The sequence below is a fragment of the Cricetulus griseus genome, chromosome 2 (genome assembly GCF_003668045.3).
Source record: "Cricetulus griseus strain 17A/GY chromosome 2, alternate assembly CriGri-PICRH-1.0, whole genome shotgun sequence".
Classification (NCBI taxonomy): Eukaryota; Metazoa; Chordata; class Mammalia; order Rodentia; family Cricetidae; genus Cricetulus; species Cricetulus griseus.
In genome coordinates, this window is record NC_048595.1 from 165525630 (window position 1) to 165551934 (window position 26305).

Here is a 26305-nt window from a genome sequence, read left to right on the forward strand (position 1 = left end):
GGTTTAGGGTTTTTCTTGATAGTGAGACACAACTGCTCCTGGAACACCAATTATATCTGAGAGGAAGATGGGCATCCAAGAAACTCGTTATAGAGTTTGCCTTTGACATGGCAAGACTAGCCATTTGGGCAAGAGCTGCTTTTGCCTAAACTGTTTAACTGTTGCTTTATAAACTGGATATGCAGGACCCACAGGAACTGACTGCTAAAACAAGATGGACAGTCTTTCCTGTTCCTGCTTCATGGAGAAGTCTGCCAGACATTCTACAGGACACAGTAAAAAGGTAATAGACAAACTGCCACTGCAGGAGGACAGTTTAGAATTTCCTGCTTTGCTGACAAGTCTGCCAGATACATTGTGGCCTGCAGGTTAAATATGGATGCCCCAATATTACCAGGTAACTTTGGGTGACTGTCTAGGAAGCAAGATGTCTCTGTCAGTTCTAGAGTTTATATATTGTCCTTCCATGGTCTTTGATGGAGTTGAAGATAGATAGTTATAGTAATGCACTAAGATAGAATGGTTGAAATCTTACAGTTCTTACTTGATAACTGTTTTGTTATATATATAGAAGGGGGAGATGTTGGGACTCAGCCCCAACAGGTTCTCTAAGAGTTGTTTTCCAGCATAACCACAGTTTCCTCCTGTTTTCCTGACTTCACTCCACTAGCATCAATATCCTGTTGTGAACCCTTCACCTGGAGTTTGGTAAGTTTGTATATAAGGCTGCTCCACAATAAAGGTGGGAGACATTCTCTCAGAAAATCAACCAGGCGTCTTGTCGTTCATCCAAATCTCCAGGCTTTCACCGGATACTCGGACTTAGTTGTGGTGCAGGCAGCCACAGATATATAAGTGCATAAATATATAAATAAAATCTGCTGAGTCTGTCCAGTGTTGCTTTTATGTATGTTATTTCAGGGCTGACCACTCGGCACTGTAAAACTAACCATGAAGTTCATCCCTGGGAGACTAATTCTCCCACTCTCATTCTTTTGTTGCCTGTAATTATTTGCCTACCTTGTGATATGTCCCCTTCCACAGCTCTGCTAGCTTCCTTATACAGGCCAGGCCGCTTGCCTAGGGATCACACCACCCACAGTGGGCTAGGATCTCTCAGTCATCATTCAAACAATTCCTCACAGACATGACCATGGGGCAATCTGATCTGGCCATCCCCCAATTGAGGCTTCTCTTAGAAATCTCTAGGCTGTCAAACTAAATGGAGAGAAACTCAAAGCAATTCCTCCAAAATCAGGAACAAGACGAGGCTGTCCACTCTCTCCATATCTCTTCAATATTGTACTTGAAGTTCTAGGTATAGCAATAAGACAAGAAAAGGAGATCAAGGGGATACAAATTGGAAAGGAAGAAGTCAAACTTCCACAATTTGCAGAAGATATGATAGTCTATAAAAGTGACCCAAAAAACTCTACCAGGGAACTCCTACAGCTGATAAACACCTTCAGCAAAGTAGCAGGATATAAAATTAACTCTAAAAACCAATAGTCCTATTATATACACATGATAAACACAATGAGAAAGAAATCAGAGAAACATCACCCTTCACAATATCCACAAACAAAATATCTTGGGGTAATGCTAACCAAAAAAGTAAAAGACCTGTATAATAAGAACTTTGAGTCTTTAAAGAAAGAAATTAAAGAAGATACCAGATGGAAAGATCCCATGCTCTTAGATAGGTAGAATCAACATAGTAAAAATGGCAATCTTGCCAAAAGCAATCTATAGAGTCAATGCAATCGCCATCAAAATCTCAACACAGTTCTTCACAGACCTTGAAAAAAACAATACTCAACTTTATATGGAAAAACAAAAGACCCAGGATAGCCAAAACAACCCTGTACAATAAAGGAACTTCTGGAGGCATCACCATCCCTGACTTCAAGCTCTATGACAGAAGTATAGTCCTGAAAACAGCTTGGTATTGGCACAAAAATAGACAGACCAAAGAAATCGAATTGAAAACCACGATATTAACCCACACACCTATGAACACCTGATTTTTGACAAACTAGCTAAATCTATCTATACAATGGGAAAAGATAGCATCTTCAACAAATGGTGCTGGCACAACTGGATTCGGACATGCAGAGGATTGCAGATAGATCCTTATCTGTCACCATGCACAAAACTTAAGTGCAAATGGATCAAAGATCTCAACATAAATCCAGCCACACTGAATCTTCTAGAAAAGAAAGTGGGAGATACCCTTGAATTAATTGGTACATGAGACCACTTCCTGAACATAATATCAGTAGCACAGACATTGAGATCTACAATTAATAAATAGGACCTCCTGAAACTGAGAAGCTTCTGTAAGGCAAAGGACACAGTCAATAAGACAAAACAGCAGCCCACAGAATGGGAAAAGATCTTCACCAACCCCACATCTGACAGCAGGCTGATTTCCAAAATATACAATGAACTCAAGAAGCTAGCCACCAAAACACCAATCAATGACATTAAAAAGTAGGGTGCAGAATAGAGAATTCTCAACAGAGGAATCTAAAATGGCTGAAAGACATTTAAGAAGTGCTCAAAATCCTTAGCCATTAGAGAAATGCAACTCAAAACTCTGAGATACCATCTTACACTTGTCAGAATGCCTAAAATCAAAAACACCAATGATAATCTATGCTGGAGAGGATGTGGAGAAAAGGGAACATTCCTCCATTGCTGGTGGGAGTGCAAACTTGTAAGACCACTTTGGAAATCAGTATGGTGGTTGCTCAGGAAAATGGGAATCAGTCTACCTCAAGATCCAGCAACTCCTCTCTTGGGCATATACCCAAATAATACAGGTTCATACAACAAGGACATATGTTCAACCATGTTCATAGCAGCATTGTTTGTAATAGCCAGAACCTGGAAGCAACCTAGATGCCCCTCAACTGAAGAATGGGTAGAGAAAATGTGGTACATTTACACAATGGAGTACTACTCTGCAGAAAAAAGCAATGGAATCTTGAAATTCTCAGGCAAATGGATGGAACTAGAAGAAACCATCCTGGACACATGGGGGAGGGCCTAGGCCCCGCCCAGGATGATGTGGTGGACTTTGGGGAGCCCCCTTGGAGGGCCCTACCCTCCCTGGGGCACAGAGGGGGTAGGGGGCTGGGGAGCTGGTGGGGAGTTGGGGGGAGGGGAGGGAGAAGGGATTGACATGTGAAGCAAGCTTGTTCCTAATTTGAACTAATGAAAAAAAAAAACACAAAATAAAATAAAAAAGGAATCTCTAGGCTGTGTCAGGTTGATAGCGGAAGCTACCTAGGAGACACACACACAGAATCACACAGACACACACACACCTTTCTTTTAAAAGTAAGGAATGTGTCGTGGTTTATGAAGTTAAAAGTAGCTGCCACACTCTTGATGATGTAACACAATAGCTCATTTCAGAGGAGGGGGTACTACCTTCAAAATGTTCCATGAAATCGGTACAGATTCAGGATGTCTTAAGATGGAAAGGCAAAAGAAGGGACATAGAGACAACCGCGGGGTCAGATGACTAAAGGGAAGAGCAGAGATCTGAAAAAGAAGGGTCTCTGTAGTCTGTGACTGGAAGTGGATCACAAGTCCGGGAGATCAGAAATGGCCATGGTAATAATCTAATAATCAGACCGTAGTCAGCAGGGACAAAGGTGAGAACAACCCTCACTTGGCACTTCCATCCTTGTGAGGCAAGCACAGAGCACTAGGGCAGGATTTTGAGACACTGATGTATTTAATGTATGCATTTTAAGTGATTACTGAGATTTAACATATGATTACTGTGTACACCCTTCTAAGGCTATAACTTACTATAAGTTAGCGTTCCTAAACCATTTTTAATATACCAGCTAGAATGTGGGATTGTCCCTTTAAGACAGTGGTCACTCTTAAAAGAGACTCCACAGCCTAAAGAAGTCAAGCCCTCCTCCCCACAGCCATCTCCTGTGCACAGAGAATTACAAAGCACTCTGTGCTCTGACAGCTCTTAATTTATTCCAGTCCTTTTTCATGATGGTTATGTTGAACTAAATCACTGATGTGAAACTTCCACCAGCCTCCCAACAGTTATAAAATCTGGTACTTCCTTTGTTCTTGAGGCTGCTCTGGAGGCTTTCTGTGAGCCCAACCCCCACCCTTCCTAGGTGCTGCAATGGGGGCAGGGGCTCTCTTGCTCCACTCTCTCTACCCTCCCCATCCCTTTCTTCCTCTCCTTTCCGTCACCCCCCCTTTAGGGCCCCCACTGTGTATTCCCACATACTGCACCATTTTATGTCTAATGTTCTCCCTGCCACCTCAATGATCCATCATGGTCTTAAAGCCCTTTCTCCCAGTAAGCACTATTCCCTAAGGGAACTATGCTTCTGCTTCCTTTCCTTGACTAACAGCAGCTGCTTTGTCGCTATCTCTTTAATAGTCTAGGTAACAATCCCATGTCCACATTCTGCTTACATGCTCTTCCAATTTATTACCTGAATTGCAGTTCTAATTTTTCAGCTACAAAATCCTGCCTCTCTTTTTCCTTCTTCTCTCTTAATAACTTTGTTTTCTCTTTCATTCTGTCTTTTTTCTCTTCAATGGTTTCTCCTTGTAATTGTAGTTCAGTAAAATACTCATTTTCTTCTGATGATAAAAGTTCACGTAGCCTGAAACAAACAAATGAAAAACAACTAAGTGATTTATTCATTAAAATTATCATTCCAACTAACTTTTGTTTTGAATTAGTGTCTAACAATTTTTAAAGAAATCAAAAGATTGGGCTGGAGGGATAGCTCAGCTGTCAAAGGCTAGGCTCACAACCAAAAATATAAATAAAAGATCACGATAAGGTTGAGGAAATACAATAAAGCATGAGTTTTGTCTCCAGAAGCCACTTTGAAAGACTACAAGAAGAGTAGGGTGATGACCTGAGTTTGACCCTGGGATCCACATAGTGGAAGGAGAGAATCACAACTTGTCCCCCGACCTCCACATCCACAATGGCACTCACCCCTTCAATAAATAATGTTAAAAAAAAATCACTGTGGGTCTCCATAAAATAAGACCTTAATTCATGCCATATCTTATTTGGTAACATACAGATAAAATAGGAAATGCATATCTTCAAAAGTAGCAAAGTCGATAGATTCTAATTAAACATTTTAATTAAAGAAATAAAACATAGCTGGGTCACACGCCTTTAATCCCAGCACTCGGGAGGCAGAGGCAGGAGGATCTCTGTGAGTTCGAAGCCAGCCTGGAGTGAGTGCCAGGATAGGCTCCAAAGCTACACAGAGAAACCTTGTCTCGAAAAACCAAAAAAAAAAAAAAAAAAAAAAAAAAAAAAAAAAAGAAGAAATCATAAAACAGTATATTCTTTCTCCATTAAAATGTGGTTAACATACATAAAAGATCACGATACATAACATACAGAATAACGAACAATAGTTATTGCTTTTACTATGAAATACTTAGCCATGGCCTTTATTTGACCCGATTGTTTCATGCACGTTATTAAAGTTTGTCAACTGAGGACGTAGAACTTGCCTAACATAGGAAAGGCTCCAGGCCTTATCCCCAGTACTCAAAGGAAATAAAAAGTGAGTGCTCTGGGAGTGCTTCAAACCTGGGTACCAGGTCTGTGAGCCTTACTTATTCCGCCTCTCTTCGGTGTTGATGATGAAGCCTTGCATGGCATCCTTGACTCTAGCTTGCACACGACTGTTAATGCATGTGCGGTCTTTGTGCTGCATCCAGTCAATTCGCAGGCGTTCCTGCTCATTGGACTTAATGGAAGCCAAAGTAGTATGGTACTTGTGGTAGCTGCGCTGGATTCTTTTCAGATGTTGCTCAGCCCTTTGAGCCTTGGGAGGCTTGGCCCTCTGAAAAAAAAAAAAAGGACAGTTGTCAGTTACAATAAGCAAAATTCAAGAGCCTGACTGTAGAGAGAAAAAACTTGTGTGTGTGTGTGTGTATGTGTCTGTGTGTTGCATACACATATACATACATACATACATACATACGTCCACACACACATCATCTTGCCATTACAACCAAAAGCAGCTTAAGTCTCTAAGGGCTAACTTGTTTGTTTCCCTGAGTTTTATATTCATCAAATCATTCTCAAATATGGAGAGTCTTTGGCATTTGATGGCATGCATTCTGATAAACCTATTGTAAACAAGAGACACTGTTAGTAAAAAATGCCATTTAACACACATAATCTACCAAGCATAACAAACAATGTAGAGTATCTGTCATTCGGCCTCACCATCTTGCCTGAGCCTGGTATAGGCTTAACCTCAATGTCCTGTCCAAGACCTTGAGAGTAACCTTACTATATATTGATAGTCCATGAAAAGATCCATATTCACATTTTAAAGTACAACCTGCTGAATGCCTATCATTTTTGCACCATCATAAAAAAGTAAGTCAAATCATGAGTTAAAGATAACCTATTTTTCTTAAAAAGTCCTTTGATTAAAAGTAGATATAATTATTAAAGTTAAATTTTTGTATTAATTGATTAATTTTAGAAACAAGGCTGCTTCACATGTCAAAGTTAAAATTTGAACAGCTTTTCCCAGCCTTTTCTGCATATTCCCACCAGGTCAACACATCCCTCAATCCTCACCAGAAGCTTCTATTTGCAGTAGGTGGTGATTAACCCAGACACCCACAACTGGCCAAAGTACATAGAATAATAGACCACAGGATGCTCCAAAGGAAACATAAATACCGAACCCCAGGCCCTCACCCACTCCCAAGGCTCAGAGATCATTGCAGAAGAGACAGGAGTGACAATGACAAAAACATCTTCTCAACACAGTAGTGCTGTTGCACATATGAACTGTGAGTGATTATAACAGCACAAAGACTTTGCAAGCCCCAGCCAGACTGTATCCCAGCATTCCCAGCATGGAAAGGGAGGCTGGGCATACAATCCCATCACTGGCTATGGAGTGAATGGCAACAACTCTTAGCTGCTGGGAGAGAGACTGTTTTCTTTGAGAGTGCATCCCCTGGCTCGTTGACCACACTCAGCAGAAGACCACACATCCAAGAATATGGGGGTAACACAAACTGGCCTTAAAGGGTTAAAAAAGAAAGAGGATACAAATTGGTTGGGTATGGAAGGAGGGGTGGATATGAGAAGACTTGGGGTAAATACAAGCAAAACAGGCATGGAACTGGAAACTCAAAGAATTAGCATAGATAGGGGATGGATGGATGGAAGGATGGATGGATGGACAGATGGATTGACAGGAAAAAATTAAACAGACCAAGTTCTACAACCAGAGATGTGAGTGCTATGCTCAAAGTGCTTCAAATAGGATAGACTTGGATAGTAAGAATTAGGGGCTTTCTCAATCTTGTTCTTGTGACCTACTGTACTGACATGGTTTCTAACCAGTTATTAGCATCAAAAAATTTCAATAAAAAAAGGGAGGGCTACTATCTAGCTACACATGTACTAAACTGTAAATGTGAAAGACCAAAAAGGAAGAAATGAAGAAAGAAAAGAAGGATGGAGGAGGGGGCTGATACTAGAAATTCACTCTGATTCGGTTCATTTTTTAGAAGTTTGAATGCAAGGCCTATGCTGCAGACAATTCTGGCATAGTTTCAGTTTCTTTAAATATATTCTCTTTGCACAATGGTCACTTAGAAGTTGGATATGTATGCACATTTTGAATCCAAAACAGCACACTAAATGAAATCTCCTTGACTTTATATTTATTATTTCTGTATTGCTAGCACTGAGCACTCTCTTCCCAGAATTAGCCTCTCAATAAGAATGAGTGAACAAGTGTTTCTGGTAGTCTTGATGCAGCGTCTGTACCTCCTGGTGCCACCAAGAAATCAATAGTCTTGAACTTTGTGTTTTCAGTGGTGGTTTTATCCAGTCATCCTTGGGTGAACTGTGGCAGGTCAGTGCTCATTCATAGTAATAAACCCAGAAGGCATGAGGCAGATTCTTCTGCTGAATTACATTTAGAACATTGGTGCCAGAATTACCAGATACTGAGTTTGATATTTGTAGTAAAGCACTGGAAGGAGACAAACCAACAAACACAGCATCCAAAGACAAATAGATGAAATGTTTCAGTCTTGGGGTACACAAAATGGCACCTGGATGTAGCTGACACACCCTGTGAAATGGGAAGCAAGACCCAAGATGAGAGTAGGAAGTATATCATGAGAAGCAAATCCACATCAAAAGTATTTGGAGTCTAGAGTCATTCAGTTAAACTACTGTTCTTGAACATTCCTGGCATGTTATAAGTACAGATTCTGTAACAGTATAGTAGGCTTCTGTGGGCTGAGAACAACATACAGGCCAGCTAGGAACAAATGGTGCCAGTCATCATAACAGGAATCAAGACCCAGGGTCACTTTTACTCAAGAGAGGAACAAGGGAAAGACTTGGTGAGAAACAGCACCAGTGGCAGCTGGACCTGGAAGCTCTGTAAGGCTTGGGGCATTGAGACACAGTTGTCATGTAGCTCAGGATGGCTTAAACTCTCCTTTTAACTGATCATCTGCCTGTATCTCCCAAATGTTGTAGTTACAGGCTTGTGTCACCACACCTAGCTGAGTTCCCAGTCTCTGGAGGATCAAGGTGGGACCTTGAGTTGTCTAAAAGGGAAAAGGTGATGCCAATTGAGGAATAGGTTTGTCACTGACCAAAATCCACACTGTTCAATAGAAATATAATACAAAACAGACACATAAGTTTTTCTTGTAACTGAATTAGTTAAGTGAAAATAGGAAATTATTTTTGATAATATATTTTATTTATCCAATATACCCAGAACATTATCTTTTCAATAAGTGACTCTGAGCATTTTCAACATGTTTCTAGAAGTAGAAAGTCATGTGTAGGCCGGGCGATGGTGGCACACGCCTTTAATCCCAGCACTTGGGAGGCAGAGGCAGGCAGATCTCTGTGAGTTCAAGACCACCCTGGTCTACAAGAGCTAGTTCCAGGACAGCCTCCAAAGCCACAGAGAAACCCTGTCTCGAAAAAACAAAAAAAAAAAAAAGAAAAGAAAAGAAAAGAAAATCATGTGTGATTAGAAACTACAATAATGGAATGAACACTAACACTCTGACCACACTAAAATACAATCAAAGAGGATTTGTGATGATCAAGGAATGACTTTGCTACTATAACATAGAAGGTTCCTATTTTAAAGAACAATGACTTCATCCAAGTTTGATTCTGACCCATACGCTAGTGCTTCTAGGTTTCAAGTATAGGATTTCTCCTCTGTCAAATGAGAAAAAGAAATGTGCCAATGGCTGCTCACATCACTGCTTGTTTTATTGCTTTTTTCTAGGGAATTTCTGAGGGTTCAAGCTACACCAATTCTGTTACCACTCAACTCTGCATTTCTTATCGCACACTTAGACACCAGAGAAGAAGAAACAACTCTGGCTTCTTTTGCTTCCTACTTTTTTTTCTGTAAGCAGACAGTATTCAGTGGCCTGCTTCTACTTTAGCAGTCTGTTTTTTTTTTTCCTATCCCTTATTGGTTATGAACATAATAGTCATCAACAAATGGCTTGGATCCCAAGTGCTGCGTTGAGATATGTGACCCTAAAGTGATCTGATTCTGTCCCTCATGAAGTTATCTGGAGCCCTTAAAGCCCATAGCAGTTTCCAGACTACTATTTTCCAGGTCCAGATTCTATAGTCCTTCAACCTAGAGAAGAGGGAGGTCTATAAGTGAATGGAAATGTGGTACATGCCCTATGGACCATAGCACAGCTGTATTCTTGATTAGCCCAAATCTTTCTTCCACAAGTTGCCACCACAGAGAACATAACCGATTACCTGCCTTTAGGGGCTTATTTAGGAGGAAGCTGTTTCTTCACCTTGTGGATGGGGCTTTTAATGAAGGGGAACTCCCAGGATCAATGGATTTATTCCTGTATATTCTTTAGTGTTACACACCCAATATCACTGGATTTATCCCTGTATATTCTTTAGTGTTACACACCCAATAGAGGTTCCAGCCAGAACTCTGATTATACACGAAAGATTTTCTGGTGTGTAGAAACCAGCTTGCAGGAATAAAGGAACCCAGATGCATGGATAAGGAGTGTCTGGATTCTTAGAAAAATGCATTAAACTACTTTCTTATGGGCTACCTTTACCGGCCTACCCTAGGGGGCAACTAACTGGTTTATTTCCAGTTTGTAGGGACAGTTTTGTCCAATACCTCCTACTTACTTGGCTGGCACAGCAAACATTCAATTATCACACACAACATTCAAAGTCCAATTCCCTTTCTATAGACTTTTCATAGGGTCACAAGACCAATCCAAGGTCGTACTGTTGAACTGTAGCTGGCACAGATCCAGAATCTGCCTCCTGGCCCAGTACCCTTCTACAGTATTTCCACACCCCTGGCCATGGCAAGTGATCAGATCTTTCCGTTTGGGGGGTAACAAAAACACCAAGATCCCAAGTGGTGATTCTAGCTGGAGGTTGGAGTGGAAAAGATTGGGTTGGGTGTGGGCGGAATGATAGGTGTGCAAAAACCTTTTCTTCCTCAAAATCTGCTACATAAGGAACCTGCTTCCCAGGTGAAGGAACCCAGACAGGTCGGGCCCCACCCAGAGATGGAAAAAGTTTTAAGTTCCCCGCACAAACGTCCTGTACTTACTATGATCACCGCCTTGGGAGTGGGGCCATTAAATTCCCTTGGGACAGTGCCAAATCGCTGGCTGTACATTTTCAAGTCTCTCTGGGATGGTGACGACCAGGAACCGCAAAGCCCAGAAGAGTCTGCTTTCCAGACGCAGAGGTTGGTTGCCATGGTGAGCCACCCCTCCCTGTGAGCCGCTACTGAAGGTGGGCTGGTCAAGCGGAAGTCGTCCTTGGTTACTAGCCCATGAGAGCACTCTGCTGTTATCACTCCGCCCATCCATTGCCCAACCCCTGGCAGCTATACTTCCACCCACCTCCTTTTCTTTCAGGGCTTGTCAGAAGGTGGGGGTGGGGAGTGACGGGACCGACACACCTCTAACTCAAGTGTCAAAACACAATCCAGTGGATTTAGCTAGTTATCCTCTGTAATTGAGCTAAAAGCACAAGAAAGGGCAGTGAGTGGAAAGGTTAAAATTTTCAACTACCTTAATCTTGATGACGGTAATAATCACATGGCAACCTTGTGTTTGAGTAGTTTTTGTTTTTTGTTTTTTGTCTTTTTTTTTTTTTTTTTTTTTTACATTTTACAAAGTATTTCCAGAAACAACCTTTGAGGTTAACAATCTTACAGGGTTGAAGGAACTGAAGGTATCATTAGCTTTATTTTACAGTGAAGTCCATTAAAGCTCAAAGAGCTTAAGTGCTATATAGAGCCACACAACCAGTACTACCTGTGAACAGCATCTTCCCACTGCACTGAACAGAAAACAGAGCTTACAGTTTGGGTGAACACGGGAAGCAAGCAGGTCAGACGTACTGGTGGGGAAGTAAGTAGTCTTAGGGGCTGAACACAATAAAGTCTGAATGGAGGCATCACTGTGGACCCAGACTTCAGATCACAAGGTCAGCTACTCAATTCTTGGGCATCAGATCCCAGGCAAAACTGGCAACATAATCCGGGGAACTGGACAGTCCTCAGCACACCTGGGGATCAGAGCTGTAGTTCCCATTAGTAGTAAGATAGAGATAACAATGTTGAAGAGCCAATTATGAATGCTACTTTGGTACCGGTTCTTAGGTGGTGGGGAGAAGAACAGAAAAGCGGATGGGGGAGGGGCAGTAACAAGGTCAGTCACTGACAGACACTAATAACTCATGTGTATACCCTCTTAAGATCGATTTTCTTCAAATTTGCATGCTTAATTATTTGGAACCCAACCACTTCAGATGTTCTATATGGTACATCTCTAGATTTGGATTCCATTTCCTGAATTCCGAGTTCAGCTTTTCAGCCACAAAAGAATGTCTTTCTTCTCTTAATAATAATAGTTTTTCTCTCCTACAGTACTTCTTCTTTCAACTGCAGTTCAGTAAAATACTCATTTTCATTTACTGCTAACAGTTTATGTAGCCTGAAACAAACAAAAAAGAAAAAAATTAAGATGATGTCTGAGTTCCCTGACAATGTCCAGAGGGGCAGCTCCTTCATCTGAGTGGCTCTAAGTGCTGGCCTTTAGGCAGGTCTCCCTCACCCCCAGCACACATACCCTCCACAGAAGGGAAGACACCCCTTGAGCAGGGCTTGTGAAACGACCCCACAGATTGGGGCTGCCTGGCCCATATTCTTGAGATTGTGTAGCCGGAGGTCCTGTTCGTGAGTTTGGGACAGCCTGGGGAAGTTGATCCTTGGAGGCAGCCAGCTGCCTGCAGGCAGTGCACCACCATCAGAACTCTCGGGATAAGCCTGGGAAGGAAACTCCCAACTTAAGACTTTACCATCCCCTGAAGAGTGGAGCCAGTTTCTCCGTACACCAGGGGTACTGCTGGCACAGGCTTTGCCCCAGGGTGCTGTAGAGCACTGCGGGTCCCCCATTTGGGGTTATGTTTGGGTCAAGCCTGTGGTTTCCGGCTGAAACATTTTGTGTTTCCTTTTGTAGCACATCCTGTTTTTCTCTTGGGCAGCTGAGCTCTCTGGCAGCCCTATAGGCTTCACCCTGGGGCGTTTCCACCGTGCTGCAAGACAGTATTTAAGGCTCCCCATTCCCCCAAATAAACAGCATTCTGCTTGCTTCTTTAAATCTTCAGGCCTTCGCCCGATAATTAATAGTCAAGTATTTCGGGCGCTACAGGGTGCCTGGCACAGAAACCACCCAATGGTCTTCTCAACCAGCCGAGGCCTGGAAGAGTCTTAGCGACTGCAAGGTGCACGAGTAGCAAGCACATTACCTCAGCCTAGGGAAATGACAGAACTGACCTTCAGCTAGCCACCCACAATCCCAATTTTTCTACAGCAGTCAACACTGTTACCACCACCAAACAGTTCTTAAAGAAACACATAAAAACCAGTAAATAGCACAAGAAAATTGTTTTAAAATAATTTTAAAATAGAACAGCTTAGAAATAGAAATGATTAAGTTGTTTCCAACTTTCTATAGCATCTCAAAAAACTCAAACAAGGGCTGGCTTCTCCATAGTATACTAGATTCAATATTTTGAACATCAAGGTCCATAGTAAACTGGAGATCTTTTATCACTTGTGATAAATATTGATGCAGTTTATAAAATTGCATTTCTGGATCTTGTACAATGATAACTATGGGCCAAGTTTTCAATAACTGGACGAGTGATACAAATAACAGCTGAGACCAGCAAGACTGTTATGGATGAGCTTGACAGGATCTCTTTGCTTGCTGGGACCATCATGAAATCCATGGTCTTCAGCTTTACATTTTCAGCAATGTAGTTTTGTCAGTTATCCTTGGGTGAGTGGTGAGACCTTTGGGAGCTGAATCATGGCAGGGTGGCTTTCTAACATGTTCCCTTGTCTAGACTATGCTTCCCAGAATCCTTCCCCATAGACTTCTAGTTAAGAAAATCCACAGAAACATTGTGGTTAGCAGAAGTGAAGCGACAGCAGGCTGTTGGGAAGTTGGTGCAGGGATACCAGGCATGTTGCAGTTCATACAAGCAGCCATTAATCTGCTGTCTCACCTTGGTATGGGGAAACAGCAAGTCCTACAGCCAGGCCTTCAGCTGCTACAACTTCCCTGGGCTCTTCCTTCAGCTTCTCTAGTCCTAGGCCAGATGTTACTTCTCTCTGACGAAGGACACTAGCTTCTTCTGCAGGACACAAATGTCATCGAAGCTGGAGACGGTGAGACACTGACATGGTTCCAGGCCATCTTCTTGAATTCCAACTCTTGTTCATGGGCTCCCATGTGTCCATCCACCTTCCCTTCCTGACTGCCTGTCCTGAATACTTTAAGTTCCAGCATTACATACAAATGACAGCCTTAGAGGCCACTGAACCATCTCCCAAAATTATGTAATGCAAAATGTCTCTCAAAACTCCCTTAATACACATACACTATTCTTTGTTGTACTGGTTTGACCTTTTGATTGTACCCTAGTCACATAGTAACCACAATCTTTGTTCACAGGTCAAATGCCAACCAAAGACATTGTTACCCTTAGAACTTCACCAACAGAACTGCCAGAATACTAGGGACAAGTGGTGTACTCTAGGGGTTAAAAAGCAGTATGACCCCTCGACAGAACTAGGCAAATCAGGACAAAGGAAGAGCAGAAGCCGACAGAGCTGTGCCTTGTAAGTTGGAAATAAGAAATCCACATCTGAAATTAGCTAAAGCAACAGGGCTGGGACTAGGCTACAGCAAGCAGGGCACACAGGACACAAAGTATGACGAGGCACTCAGTCCTGGCCCGGTAAATCTGGCTAAGTAACCAATTATATTTCTTTTTGGCATTTAAGTATGGAAAGTGAGGTAAGGCTAGCCAAGACTGGCCCATGGGCAGGACTCAGTGCATAAGTTAATTCAGCCTCCTAACAAACATTTGAGCTAAGGGCAGGAAACAAACACAAAGGTCATCAGAGAGAAGATGCTGCCAGGAAAAGATGGGCCAGGCTGACAGCTTTAGCTCCAAGTACTGCTCTGGCCAAAGTGAGACCATCTAGGCTCAAGCAAATTGACAGCAGCAGTGGGGAAGAACACACTTTCCGGGTTGAGGGATCTTATGCAGCATCTAGGGCCTTCAGGAAACCTAGATTGTAGATGAGCCAGTGCCCTGATGAGAAGGTGACCCCATCCACCTATAGCCTGGGCATTCCCTAAACCACAAGAGGCAAAAGTGTAAAGGACATCTTTCAGTGTTCATAGTGATCCACTGATATTTTCAAAGTCACTAAAACTGTTATTGTAATATACATTATTGCACAGACTGCAGTTAACAGTTTAGTGGATTAAAGAACAAAGCTTTTATAGCCTGGTGTATTTCTAGACTCTACCAATACTAGCTATCTAACACTGGGTTCATCTATTCTGTGTCTGTTTACCAACCTGCGAAAGTGCACAGTACCACTTAGGCTTCCTAAGGACTACTGTGAGGGTTCAGTAAGTGGCTCCACAGGAGGAGCGCACCAAACAGCAATGCCTTTTCCTCCTTTATTCTGTAGCATTTCAACTGCTGTTTCCCTGAGAAAATGTTCAAACACACTGCCAGGTGTCATCCAGAAGCCACCAACCAACAGTTATGAAGATGGCTTGTTTGAGTGGTTTGTAGTGGCTTCAATTATATCCTTCCCCTACTCCTACATCCAGCTTTTCATCGCACTGAGATCCTGGGAGGAGGGGATGCTCTTTCAGCCTTCTACACTTTCTCTTTCCAGTTTGCTTCCTCTAAGCTGTAAAGGACTGAGCAGGCCTGTTCCTCGATTGTGCTTGTCAGTTTTTCTCCTAGGGTTGATTCACAAAAAAGCTCTGCAACCAGGCCAGGGCCCAGTACCTGGCAGATCAAGGTTGTTTCTCATAAAGCCGGTCTGCAAATATCACCTCCAGTTCTACAGTCAGCAGAAGCTTCCAGTCTACTGCATTTTAGCTTCAGGTTTTTTAAAGTCCTTGGACCTAGGGAAGAGGGAGCAGGTCTGTCTGTTGAATGAGGTTTGCTATGCATTTCCTACTATTCTGCATCTGCATCCATTTCTCCTTATTTACCTATAGTCACTTTCCTTTCTTCTATAGACTAGCAAGGTAAACAGTATAGCACTTCTCTGTTAAGAGAGAATAATTTCAATTTCCAGAAAATCATAAGCTCCTAGAAGCCAGGGATCCTCTATCTCCTCATGGGTAAGCCTTACAGGCTGCAGTATCATCACCAATGGAAGTCCCCATCTGCTCTACACCAGGCAGGGTCTCAGTCATCTCCATCTCCTACACTATCAGGTTTCCTAGCCATTAAAACCAGTGTGTGGGAGCAATGGCACCCAGGTGGTTGGCCCAGGAGATTTTTTTTTTAACCTTGGGGGTGGTCCTCCTTCCACTACCACAATGGCATCTCTTCTCACCTCTGTTACTAGACTTAACTGGGTCAGTTCTACAGTATCTGAAACAGTAAACTCAACAGGAAAGGTTTGGGACACACAGCCCAAATCTCCCACAGAGGCTACTCTAGGAAGTGGGGGACACACTTGAGATCACACAGCTACACACAGACTCAGCCTGCAGAGCCACTTAAAGCCCAATCCCCTAACTCCACTGCTTGGGCAAGTCCAATGTCATCTGTGTGACACACATTCTTCCCATCATCAGGGACAGCTCACCCAATAATGGGCTCATGGAGACTTCTAAGGCCTTCAAGACCATAAATGGTGATCTTCTGAGTAAGAATGCTTATGTCAAGTCTGACCCTTAAAAGGGGACCAGCCTCACTTAATCTGTTTTCTTTCCAATTTCATCACGGCACATCAGTCCTTCTGTTCCTTTCCCAAGAGGAGAGCCCTGGAATACCAACAGGCTGGATCTCAAGAGCAAATCTTCACAGTACTGCACAAAATACCCCCTTACTGTTTGTGCAGTGGAACGGTTGCAGGCCTTTATGTCCCTCTGCACCCAATCAAATTGCTGACCCTAGGTTTAAAACTAAGGGCCCACATGTGGCAGGCACCCACCCCATCCCCACACCTAACTGTATGGGGCACCTTGGCAACCAGGCTGCTGCATCCCGGAGGCGGGTTCCACCCAGGCTGAAAATCTCTGTGATCTAGGAAAGAATTAACATCATGGGTCAGCATGACAGGAGGAGAGAAAGCAAGATCAGGGCAGGGTGGGAACGTCCCCCAGCACTGACCACTGGTGTGCCAACCCCTCCTGTCTCCTCCTCTGGGGCTGATGCAGAGACAAAATCTTGTCTGTTTTCTTCTCTATCCTCCTCAGGGCCAGCAGGCTCTTGTTTCACAGGTACAAGGTCTGGGTCTACTGCCTAGGAGAATGAGGAAGGGCAGTAGTTAGGACAGGGTCAGCCTGAAGCAAGGTTTTCGTTTTTGTTTTTGTTTTTTTTTTTTTAATTAGCCAACCCATTATGCAGATAGACCTCACTTTTATCACTAAGAAATGCCATCTCTCTGCCATTCCTCAACAATCTTCAGTCTCCTGTGAGCTGGGCAGTATGGCAGGCAAACTTAGTTGCCTATGGAGAGTACAGCACCTGCTAGATATGCTGGATAATTCAACAGACTGGTCATCATCAGCACACCATCACTATTCCCAGTACCACCATCATGGCTCACTATAATTCTGGTTACAGACCACTTGTATGGCACCCATAGGACACTCATTACCTCCTCAACATTGCTAGGGCAGCCAGGCTGCAACGTGGATGAAGTCAGAAAGGCTGTGCCTGCTGTCCACTCCTCTGGAGCATCGGCCTTCTCTTGTTTCACCTGAGGCAAGGTCACAGCCCAACTCTGGGCAGAGCACTGGGCCTCCTGCATAAGAAAAGAGGGCAACAGACTTGGTCTCAGCTCCATGGCACAAGGCTGGGTGGAGCTTGGAAGAGTGGGGAGAGATCCTTACCTGTAATGGGGCTTCTGAGGAAGCTGCAGCAGGGCCAGGCACCTGCAAAGGACTGCTGGCACCTTCTCGTAAAAACACAAGGTCTGTGTCAGGTGGGGGCAGCACAGAGTCTCTACCTACTTGCTGCTTGGCTGAAGCCTGGGCAGGGCCTGGTGGGATTGTAAGCACAGCCAAAGGGGCCTTTGAGGAAGGGCTCACATGGAGCTGTCGAGAACGAGGCCTCTTTCGACAAGGATGACGTGGGGGTGACACTGCTCCCTCCTCAGACCCTGACCCAGTACTGGGCAGCAGCCGCTTCTGTGAGAAAAAGATTAAGTGCTGTGGTCAACCTGGTGCCATATGACCTTACCCACCCTGCCCTACTCAATGTGCCTGCTAACTTCCTGTCAGACCCAGCAGAGACCCTGCTGCTAACATGAGCTCTCATCACTGAGCCTGATAATCCATCTCCTGTTAGTAATGGCAGGAGAGCTGGACTCACCCCAACACACTGTCTGTGAATCCTAAACTGGAGTCAATACACCACCCACCCATCTACCAGGCCTGCCTACCACTCCCAAACGCGGGGGTGGGCCAGGCCCAACCTAGCCCATCCACCTAACCCTTCCTGCCCCACCCACCATAGCAAATTGCAGGCACTGGCGCCAACGACACTTCTGGCGCTTCTGGTTGCTGCCCCCGAATTTGGGCTTGTCGCAGCAGAAATCGCAGTGGCCACAGTCCATCCGCCGTAGGCAGGCTGCACAGGCCCCGCACTTGCGGTTCTGCCGGTGATTCGTGTAGGGCTGCTGGGGTGGAGGGGAATGGTGCTACTGTCACTAAGACTAGGAGAGGCCGTCCTCAACACCCATTTCAGTAGTTCCTGGTGTTCCTCTAGCCCCCATGAGGAGCTAGCTACACATGAGGCTCAGCCCACAACCTCTCCTCGGCATCTGAGATTTCAAACTATGCCACAATCACTGTGCCAGCTGGCCTCCAAGACCATTAGGACTGAGGCTGCACCATTACTGTATTATTAGAGCACCTGCTATCCAGACAATGTCTTTTTTGGCCCTCACTTCCACCAGGACTCTGCTGACCTTCAATTAGTCCTCATCACCGCCAGCTGTGTTGACTAGTTACTCTATACAAACGTATTTACCTGCACCTTTGTGAATGTCACCATTCAGCCTGTTTGTCGTGCACCAGCCATTGATGTTGGTCCATCTGACAGTAAGCACAGCACTGCTAACTCCTTCTTCCCCAGTAATTGCTTATCCATCCTAGTATGCACTATTACTCCCTACTTGTCCCATTACAGCATCTGCTTCCTTGGGGTTACAGAAGCATCAGGGGCATCTAGGTTTATCCAGGTAAGGTGGGGCCACTCACTAGCTCGTCCTCGTCTACACAGTAATAGATGAGCTCAGCAGGTGATGTGGGCGCTAGGTCGCTGATGTGCTGCAGAGGCAAATGTGCTGGGGTCAGGGCAGGTCCTGAGTAAGTTTAGGGTTGTGCCGTCCCCCTGCCCACCAGGGCCTTACCAGCTCTGTGGGCTTTGGGTGCTTCGATGCAGGAAGTGGAGGCCGTGGCTGAGCTTGGGAGTGATGTTGGGCAGCCACCTTCGAGCCACTCTTACGACAGTTATGTTTACCCTAGAAGTCGAAAGCCAGCTAAGGCTTGGTGGTACCAAGTAGACACTGGACCCCCGGGGAGTGCAGGAGCCATGCACTGACTGGTCAGGTGGAGTGTGCAGTCAGACACTCACAGTGGGGGAAACCACAACCTGGGGAGGGCACCGGTGACATCCTTGAGGGTGGCCACGGAAACGATGAGCAAAGTGCTGGCAGAGAAAGGCAGATAGGCAGAACCAAGGAGGTGAGCATGGGACAGAAAAGAAAATATGACATGAGGCAGGCAAAGCCAGATTAGGCGGAAGCAACAGCAGCCATGGTGGTAAATTTAATAGCAGAATGAGCACTGGCCCAGCCTTTGCTCCACCAGCACTGGTCTCTCAGCCTGACTCACCCAAAAGCAGCGCCGCTGCATACACCTCCACTGGCGCTTGACACCAGGGCGGGAAGGGCGAAGGCAGACTCGGCAGCGGCCACAGTCTTCTTGGGTCTGACAGCCCCGACACACTCCACACCCTCGACTCTGTGGGGGCCGGAGTTGTGATGTATGGGGTCAGGGCCTTGAAGGCCAGGGACTGAGGAGAGCCTTGGCACACCTCATCTGACTGACTCACCTTCTCCACAATCCGCAGGCAGCGTCTCTGCTCACACTTGCAGAAGAGTCCTGAGGCTACATCATGGGGCAGCTGCAGGCGGCAGATAGAGCAAGTCCCACAGTCTTCTTTTACCAGGCAAGCTGTACACTCTCCACAGCCAACTCTCTGTCAGAAATGTATGGGGTAAGATTAGAAGCCTAGACAGGGGACTCAAGGACCACTATCCTTCCAAATGTTAGCCATGCTTATTAGTCTCCCGTTAACCTCTTTACTCTAGCTAATAAACTACTGATTAGCTTACCAACACCAAGGCCACTACTGTTCCTTCTACTAGTGCTCTGTTAAATTCATCCCTGTGTCTACTAGTACCCCATTAATTACCATTATTGCATCTACAAACTAACCAACAGCAGGTCTCAATTTAAAAAACAACAACAAAAACAAAAAAACAAAAAAGACCTGTCATGACTCCTAAACCCTCCATCAGTCCTATGACATCCTGTTCTCTTATAGACTATGGGAAATATACTGTTCTTACCCTAAACATTCTCTGTTCTCGGTTGAAGGCAATTCTCTGTGCTGGTGGAAGAAGGAAGAATGGTGAGAAATGGAAAAGAAGCAACAGACACAGACATATGGCTTCAGCTACTATCTTAACCCTGACTCTCACTGTTCTACATATGCCAATAGAGTAGGGTCACAGGCTGATTCCATATATGCCCAAAGCCGCTATCCTATCCTGACATGTACTGTATAACCTCCAGCTTAGCCTGGCACTGGATCTAATATGTGGTTTGTCTCCTAATTCCTAGGGACTTACCTCGGCAGTCTTTGCACAATGTCTTAAGCCTCTGCCTTTTGACACCATCCCATGAGAAGTGGTTTCCACAATTCTCACAGCACCTAAAATTAAAAGAGCAGAGCTATGTACTCCCAATCCCAAGCCTCACCCACCTGGCTAACCTTAAGCCAACACTCACCCAGGTGCAGATAATGAAGCTGGAGCTGTGCCAGTGCCAGCCTTATTCTCATCCTGTGGAGTCTCCTTCTTGACCTCACTCTTCTGAGGCCCAACCTGACGTTTCTTGACCTTGGATGGTTTAGAAGGCTTCTTTTTCTGCTTGCTAGGGACAGTCACGGGATGATGGGTCTAGAGATGAAGACAGGAAGAGTGTGGGTTAGTACATGGGTATCACGTGACACAGGTGCCCTGGCACGGACACTGACATTGTGAAGTACCTTGGGAGCTGGATAGCACAAGATGCCTTGTCTGAAGTCAAAGAGGGTAAGATCACATGCGGGGCCTAGGTATCGAGTCAGCTCAACTTTGCTTCGAATCTTGTCTCCTGTGGGGCTGAAAATGAACCACAATGAGTTGGCACCAAGAGGGAGCTAATGTCATGCCACCCACACAACATCCCCACAGATTTGGTGAGATGCAAGAAGCAGTCTGGATTCAGCCTGTGAGCCCCACCCAAGTCCTACCTCAATACAAGTAACAGGAATACAAAATATGAATATAAATACCATCATGCACACAAATGTTAATAAATAATAGAGCTGTGAACCTCATTTTGATCCATGCCATCACATATTCTATAGTAAATCCATAAAATTATAATACAGGGGAAAATTCTATTATCTGGCAATACTATACACACAACATTATACAGGCATCTGTAGTGATGTTAGTGTAAACAAACCTAGTGTAATACCACAGTACATACTTGATTAATAATAACTACAATTACTGGTTTATGAACTTAGTGTGATTTTTATCATTTTAGAGTCCTACATATGAAAAAAATTAATGTACTGTGAAACTGCAATGTTAGACTAGTAGTACCCTGATATAATTAAATGATTATTGCTTCTCTTGACTTCCTAATTCTCTCTAGTGTTTGATTTAATCTCGGGATTTTTATTCAGCAAAGGAGCATATTCCATAGCATATACAGTTATGTGGTATCCAACAATGCTCTCATCAATAATCAACTATATATACATGACAGTCCCTAAGATTATACTTTCTAATGACACCACACGTCCTAGCTTTATAATCTATGATTTTAACATGAAAAAATCATTTATAACATGTTCTCAGAATGTATCAGTACCAATAAGCAATGTATGACTATATGAATATTTAGCTTAGGTGTATAGTGTAGTGTACTATATCACTGAGTTTGTGTATTCCTCAGATTGTATTACTATTGGTAACTGTGCATAGACACATAAGCAGGCAGGGCACTGTACACATGCCTTTAATCCCAGCACTTGGGAGGCAAAGGCAGGTGGGCGGATCTCTGAGTTTAAGGCCAGCCTGGTCTATACAATCAGTTCCAGTATACCCAGGGCTCAGTAGAGAGAGACCCTGCTCCAAAATAAATAATAATGAAGACACATAAACATACTTACAACATGTAACACCATTAGTGTTGAAAATATGAGTAAAAATCAACACAAAATAGTAAGTAAGTAAGATATAAATATGTATTTTGGTTTGTTTTGCTTTGAGATGGGGATATCATTTTAACCCAAAGGGCTTTGAAACTCATATGTAAAGAAAGATGAACTTCTGATCCTCCTGCTTCTACCACCCCAGTGCCAGTTTTTCAGAAGTGTATATAGTACTAGAAATCAAACTCAAGGCTCCAAGAACACTAGACAAGTACCCAGTACTCAAATGTTATGTATTACATACCAAATGCATGATCATAAAAGCTTATAACAGAACTATTTTTTAAAACATGAAAATGAAATTATATTCAATACAAAGTATAAGTAGCTAATGTTGAGGGATGACATTCTAGGTCTTTTCACTTCTGCAAGAATCATCAGAGGCATTCATTATCTCCTGAAACAAACTACCTTCTCATTGTTTGTAAAAACAGGTAACTTTTGAAAAGGTCCCCTCCCTTCCAGGGGAAAGGACAGCAATGCTTATCATACTGATACTTGATTTTCTAAACTCAAATACACAGGCTGCCTTTCCTATATACAGTGCAGCATATATGCTACTTAGCCCTCTTCATGTCATCCTATGGGGATTGGGATTCTAAGAAATGCCAAAAACAGGTATTTTAGGCTCTGATACTACTGTGAGAAATTTTTTTTATATCTGGCCCAGGAAGTATCACATTTCCTATCAGCATCCACAAAACTAACAAACCCATTTACTAGTCTGATAAATATGTATCTTTTGACAATTACTTGTAAGTTTTGAAATTTTTATACAATTTCATATGTGGAAAAAGTTAAAAACATAAAAGTTGAAAATATCTGAAATTTTATGATATTCTAGGGAAATGACAACTTAGATAAACAGGAAGGGTGTAGAAATGTTAGTAGCTGTTTCACGAATACAGAACACATGCTTATGTGTGGGAGCCCACAGTGACTCCATTCCATCTTAAGGTCAGAGAGTTCAAGCTTGTTCTTGCTCCTCAAGGCCAAATAATAGGATGTTTGACCAGAGGTGTGGTTACTAGATGTTTTGAGAATTAAGGAGGTGATTGTGCTTGTTTGTTTCTTGAAAGAAAGGCTTTTGCCCACCCCTTTTGTTTAGGGTATAAAAAAACTATGAGAAATAAATTCTGGGCTGCTGCAGCGTTCACTGAAAGCCCTCCTGATTCTATCCTTTCTTTTGTCTCTTTCTAAATCCTCACTCCTCTTTTCAGGTACTGTTTGACAGGTCGACTGGCCCCGACACTTAGGAACTTTAATGTTGATGTGTTTATAGTCAATTCTCATTATATGCAGTAATTATGTATTATGAGGTTCTACAAACCCTGAATTCATGCAGCAAGAACCATTGCTCCAGGAAATACACAGGTGGGTTCCAGCAAGCCTGTCACATTTTTAGCAGCTGATCAATGCATAGTCTTGTTTTATGTGATTTTGTTTAAAGACCTTGTAACATTTGTTTCTTACAAATGACTTCACTTCACGATCAGTTAATAATTAAGAGCCACACTGGCTTCAGAGAATGTTTCGTCTAGATTTGTCTGCCAGTGTTTTGGTCTTATTTTTCTGAAGACACCTGATATACAGAAGTACATCACAAGTTTAATGTTTTTATACCATATCACCTTCTGAAACATGCAAACCAGACAGAAGCAGCTAAAATGATTGACCTTTTCCTAATTCTGACCAATATATCTTTGGCTTTCTTCATAACAATGTTGTTCACTACTCTTTACTAGCCATCAGTTCATGAATCTACAAATTCAGCTACTTTCCCAACTTCTCTGAGCATCAAGTACTACAAATTTTAATTTTTGTTCTTTCCAGAGCAGCCTCACACACATCCAAGCAAGTTCCCTCTTCTCTTTTGGGATGTAACATTTCTGATTTTTAACACTGTAACTCAAGCAGATAGTACATGCAATTCATGGAAGCTTATCTGACAAGGAGAAAAAGCACATGACCTTCTTCTTGCACTCAGAACACTAGAAAACACTTTATTTGGGAGATTTTTAAACAACAAATTTGACAACAAAAATATGGCACTAAATAGACCACACAAAGGATGCTGGATTTGCAGTACAAAAGGGAGCAAAAAGTTCTTGTTCAACTTATTAGGAATGCAAGCACTAGACAATTCAAATTTTTGGCTGCCCCATTTGTGTCTGTGAATAATCACAATTGAATGTGCATATTGACTTTGGTCAAATAAGCTTTATTAAGGATGGATGATTATGAAAACACAAAACTTTTAATAAGGGACTGACTATGTGAACAATTTTAACTCCATGTATAGATTTAAACAAACCGGTTTAATTACTAACAAGGCCCAACTCTATTAAACACTGACCAAAACCCACCCATTACCTCAGATAATAGATGTCTGAGCGTCCACAAGAGGCCCCTGACTTTCGAAAGGCCTCACGTCGCTTCCAGCCAGGGCCCAGGGCTGGGCAGTCCTGCCAGTCCCCAGCCATAGGTACTTCGGAAATGAAGAAACACCTAGGAGGATTGGAAGTAGGTAAGGTATGAAAGAAATTAGTGGCACTCTGCTTCTAGGCCACAACGGTGTTGATGTTAATACTTGCCCCAGACATTCGCATGTATTTCCTTGCCATCCCTCTTCTTTATCATCCTCCAACATATATACTACACCCTCCAAACACATACACTACAATCTGGCATGAGGTCCCTAGTCTCTTGTCCTCACCTCCCAACTTCAGTTTAACTTAATTCACATTTTCCTTGACCTGAGTTTCCAATGTCTGTCAGTGTTCTGGCTGCATTTATATGCATGAGAGCGCCCAACTCTTCCATACACCAGTCCCCTTTCCTTTCATTCTTCAGCCTGCAATCTCCCCCTCAAGTCCAAAGCTCTCCCCCAAACTGATTTTCCCTCGTTTTTCTGGCCCACAATTCCTCTCCAGTCTCATCCCTCACCTCTACTGTCAGCGTTCGCTACTCTTACCCTTATCTTTGTCATTCTCCATTTCTCTTAATACCCTGTGAAAACTTCCTTGTTCCTTCACACAGTGACCTGCCTCTCAGTTTCTGTTGGTGTTCGGGGACAATAGCACCCGTGTCAGTCTTCTGACATTCCACTTTTCGTTCTCCACGAGTTTCTAGTCCCTCATAATTCTAACCCTGCTATTTCTCCTATGACCTGTCTCAGGCCCCGTCTTCTCACTATCAGCTTTGGGTTCCCATTTCTATCCCGTTAACATGGAGGCCTGACGTCTCTCTAAACGTTCTGATCTCTTCCATTCCTCTCCATTCTAGTCCCTCGACATTGTTGTCATCGCCCCGAACCAGTTTCCCCAGGATCTCTCTCAATACGCAGAAGACGCCATTCCTCCTCCCGGCCTCAGGGCCCTTCGCGTCTCCCCGCTAGCGTTCGGAGTCTCAACTCCTCCCCAGCTCCTCCTGAGCACTCTCCATTTCCATGCCCACGGCGGCTGTCTCACCAGCTGGACACGAGGCCCTTAGCTTCCACCGCGCTAGGCCCGTGGACCCATGGGGACGATCCCGCGCCCGCGCGCCCCGCCTGGTCCACTCTTCTTCCTCCTTCACCTCCACCGCAAGCTCCGCCAAAGCACTAGTTTTGTGGCCTGGGCTGCCGTTGGCTACTCCCGGAACCGGAAACTCACGGGCTGCCTTTTGGGCTCTGACCAGGACCCACACCTGCGTGCAGTCTGCACACGCCTGCCCTCAGTGGGGAGGCTCCAGCGCTTGCGTACTGCGTCTTTTCAGGGGCGCGCGGTTTTCCAGAGATCTGCTGCGCCTGCGCTCTGATAACATCCGCATCTCTCTCAGTTCCCTCTTTGCCTGTGCGCCTGCGCTTTCCCAAGTCAGTGCGCGCTTCTTGTCCCGAGCGTGCAGGCGACGTCTGGTCCCAACACAAGGGGAAGTGGACAGCCTGGCCAGCTTGCCTGCTCTAGTTTTTCGTCTCCAAAAATAGCAGGTTCACGATCACAGAGCTCGTTTGTCCTCTTCCTTCCTAGGAGACACCCCCCCACACACAGTTTGTTGCTGCGACTACGTTCTTCAGGATTGGTACTCACTACTTCCTGGAACCTCCAGGAGCACTGCGCATTCTGGCCAGGTTTCTTC

At 43.9% G+C, this 26305-nt stretch overlaps 2 protein-coding genes across 17 annotated transcripts in view; both read right to left on the minus strand.

The window, feature by feature from the left end:
- Cfap53 (cilia and flagella associated protein 53) overlaps nucleotides 1–11055 on the minus strand; it is a 46615-nt gene extending 35560 nt beyond the window's left edge. Inside the window, exons 1-3 of the mRNA XM_027397905.2 lie at nucleotides 10668–11055; nucleotides 5644–5873; nucleotides 4485–4658 (exon numbers count right to left, since the gene is read on the minus strand). Of these exons, the coding sequence (XP_027253706.1) occupies nucleotides 4485–4658; nucleotides 5644–5873; nucleotides 10668–10928 (665 nt within the window). The 5' untranslated portion in view covers nucleotides 10929–11055. The remainder of the gene's footprint in view (nucleotides 1–4484; nucleotides 4659–5643; nucleotides 5874–10667) is intronic.
- A 153-nt stretch (nucleotides 11056–11208) lies between these two features.
- Nucleotides 11209–25932, minus strand: Mbd1 (methyl-CpG binding domain protein 1). 16 transcript variants are annotated; one of them, XM_035440060.1, is made up of 18 exons: nucleotides 25660–25931; nucleotides 24563–24697; nucleotides 20969–21083; nucleotides 20710–20879; nucleotides 20550–20632; nucleotides 20268–20308; nucleotides 19748–19894; nucleotides 19528–19656; nucleotides 19044–19154; nucleotides 18892–18960; nucleotides 18141–18308; nucleotides 17521–17817; nucleotides 17286–17432; nucleotides 16796–16927; nucleotides 16647–16708; nucleotides 16269–16446; nucleotides 13643–15573; nucleotides 11209–12063 (listed from the first exon to the last, which is right to left on the minus strand). In XM_035440060.1, exons 2-16 carry the CDS (start codon nucleotides 24670–24672, stop codon nucleotides 16413–16415), a joined length of 1815 nt encoding a protein of 604 aa, XP_035295951.1. In that variant the 5' UTR covers nucleotides 24673–24697; nucleotides 25660–25931; the 3' UTR covers nucleotides 11209–12063; nucleotides 13643–15573; nucleotides 16269–16412. The 16 variants fall into 16 exon arrangements, with proteins under 16 accessions (XP_035295951.1, XP_035295947.1, XP_035295949.1 ...); XM_035440056.1 differs by lacking the exon at nucleotides 16269–16446 and adding an exon at nucleotides 12199–12395 and having other exon boundaries at nucleotides 16635–16708; XM_035440058.1 differs by having other exon boundaries at nucleotides 16635–16708.
- Nucleotides 25933–26305: the final 373 nt, after the last annotated feature.

What these genes read in the sequence shown, in the direction of transcription:
- Mbd1 (XM_027397892.2), bottom strand. Translation starts at nt 24,672, where the DNA reads ATGGCTGGGGACTGGCAGGACTGCCCAGCCCTGGGCCCTGGCTGGAAG. An exon ending in TGTGCTATCCAGCTCCCAAG is followed by an intron (nt 20,880 to 20,968) that starts GTACTTCACAAT and finishes CTTCATCTCTAG; the next exon opens with ACCCATCATCCCGTGACTGT. An exon ending in CCTCAGAAGCCCCATTACAG is followed by an intron (nt 17,433 to 17,520) that starts GTAAGGATCTCT and finishes TTTCTTATGCAG; the next exon opens with GAGGCCCAGTGCTCTGCCCA.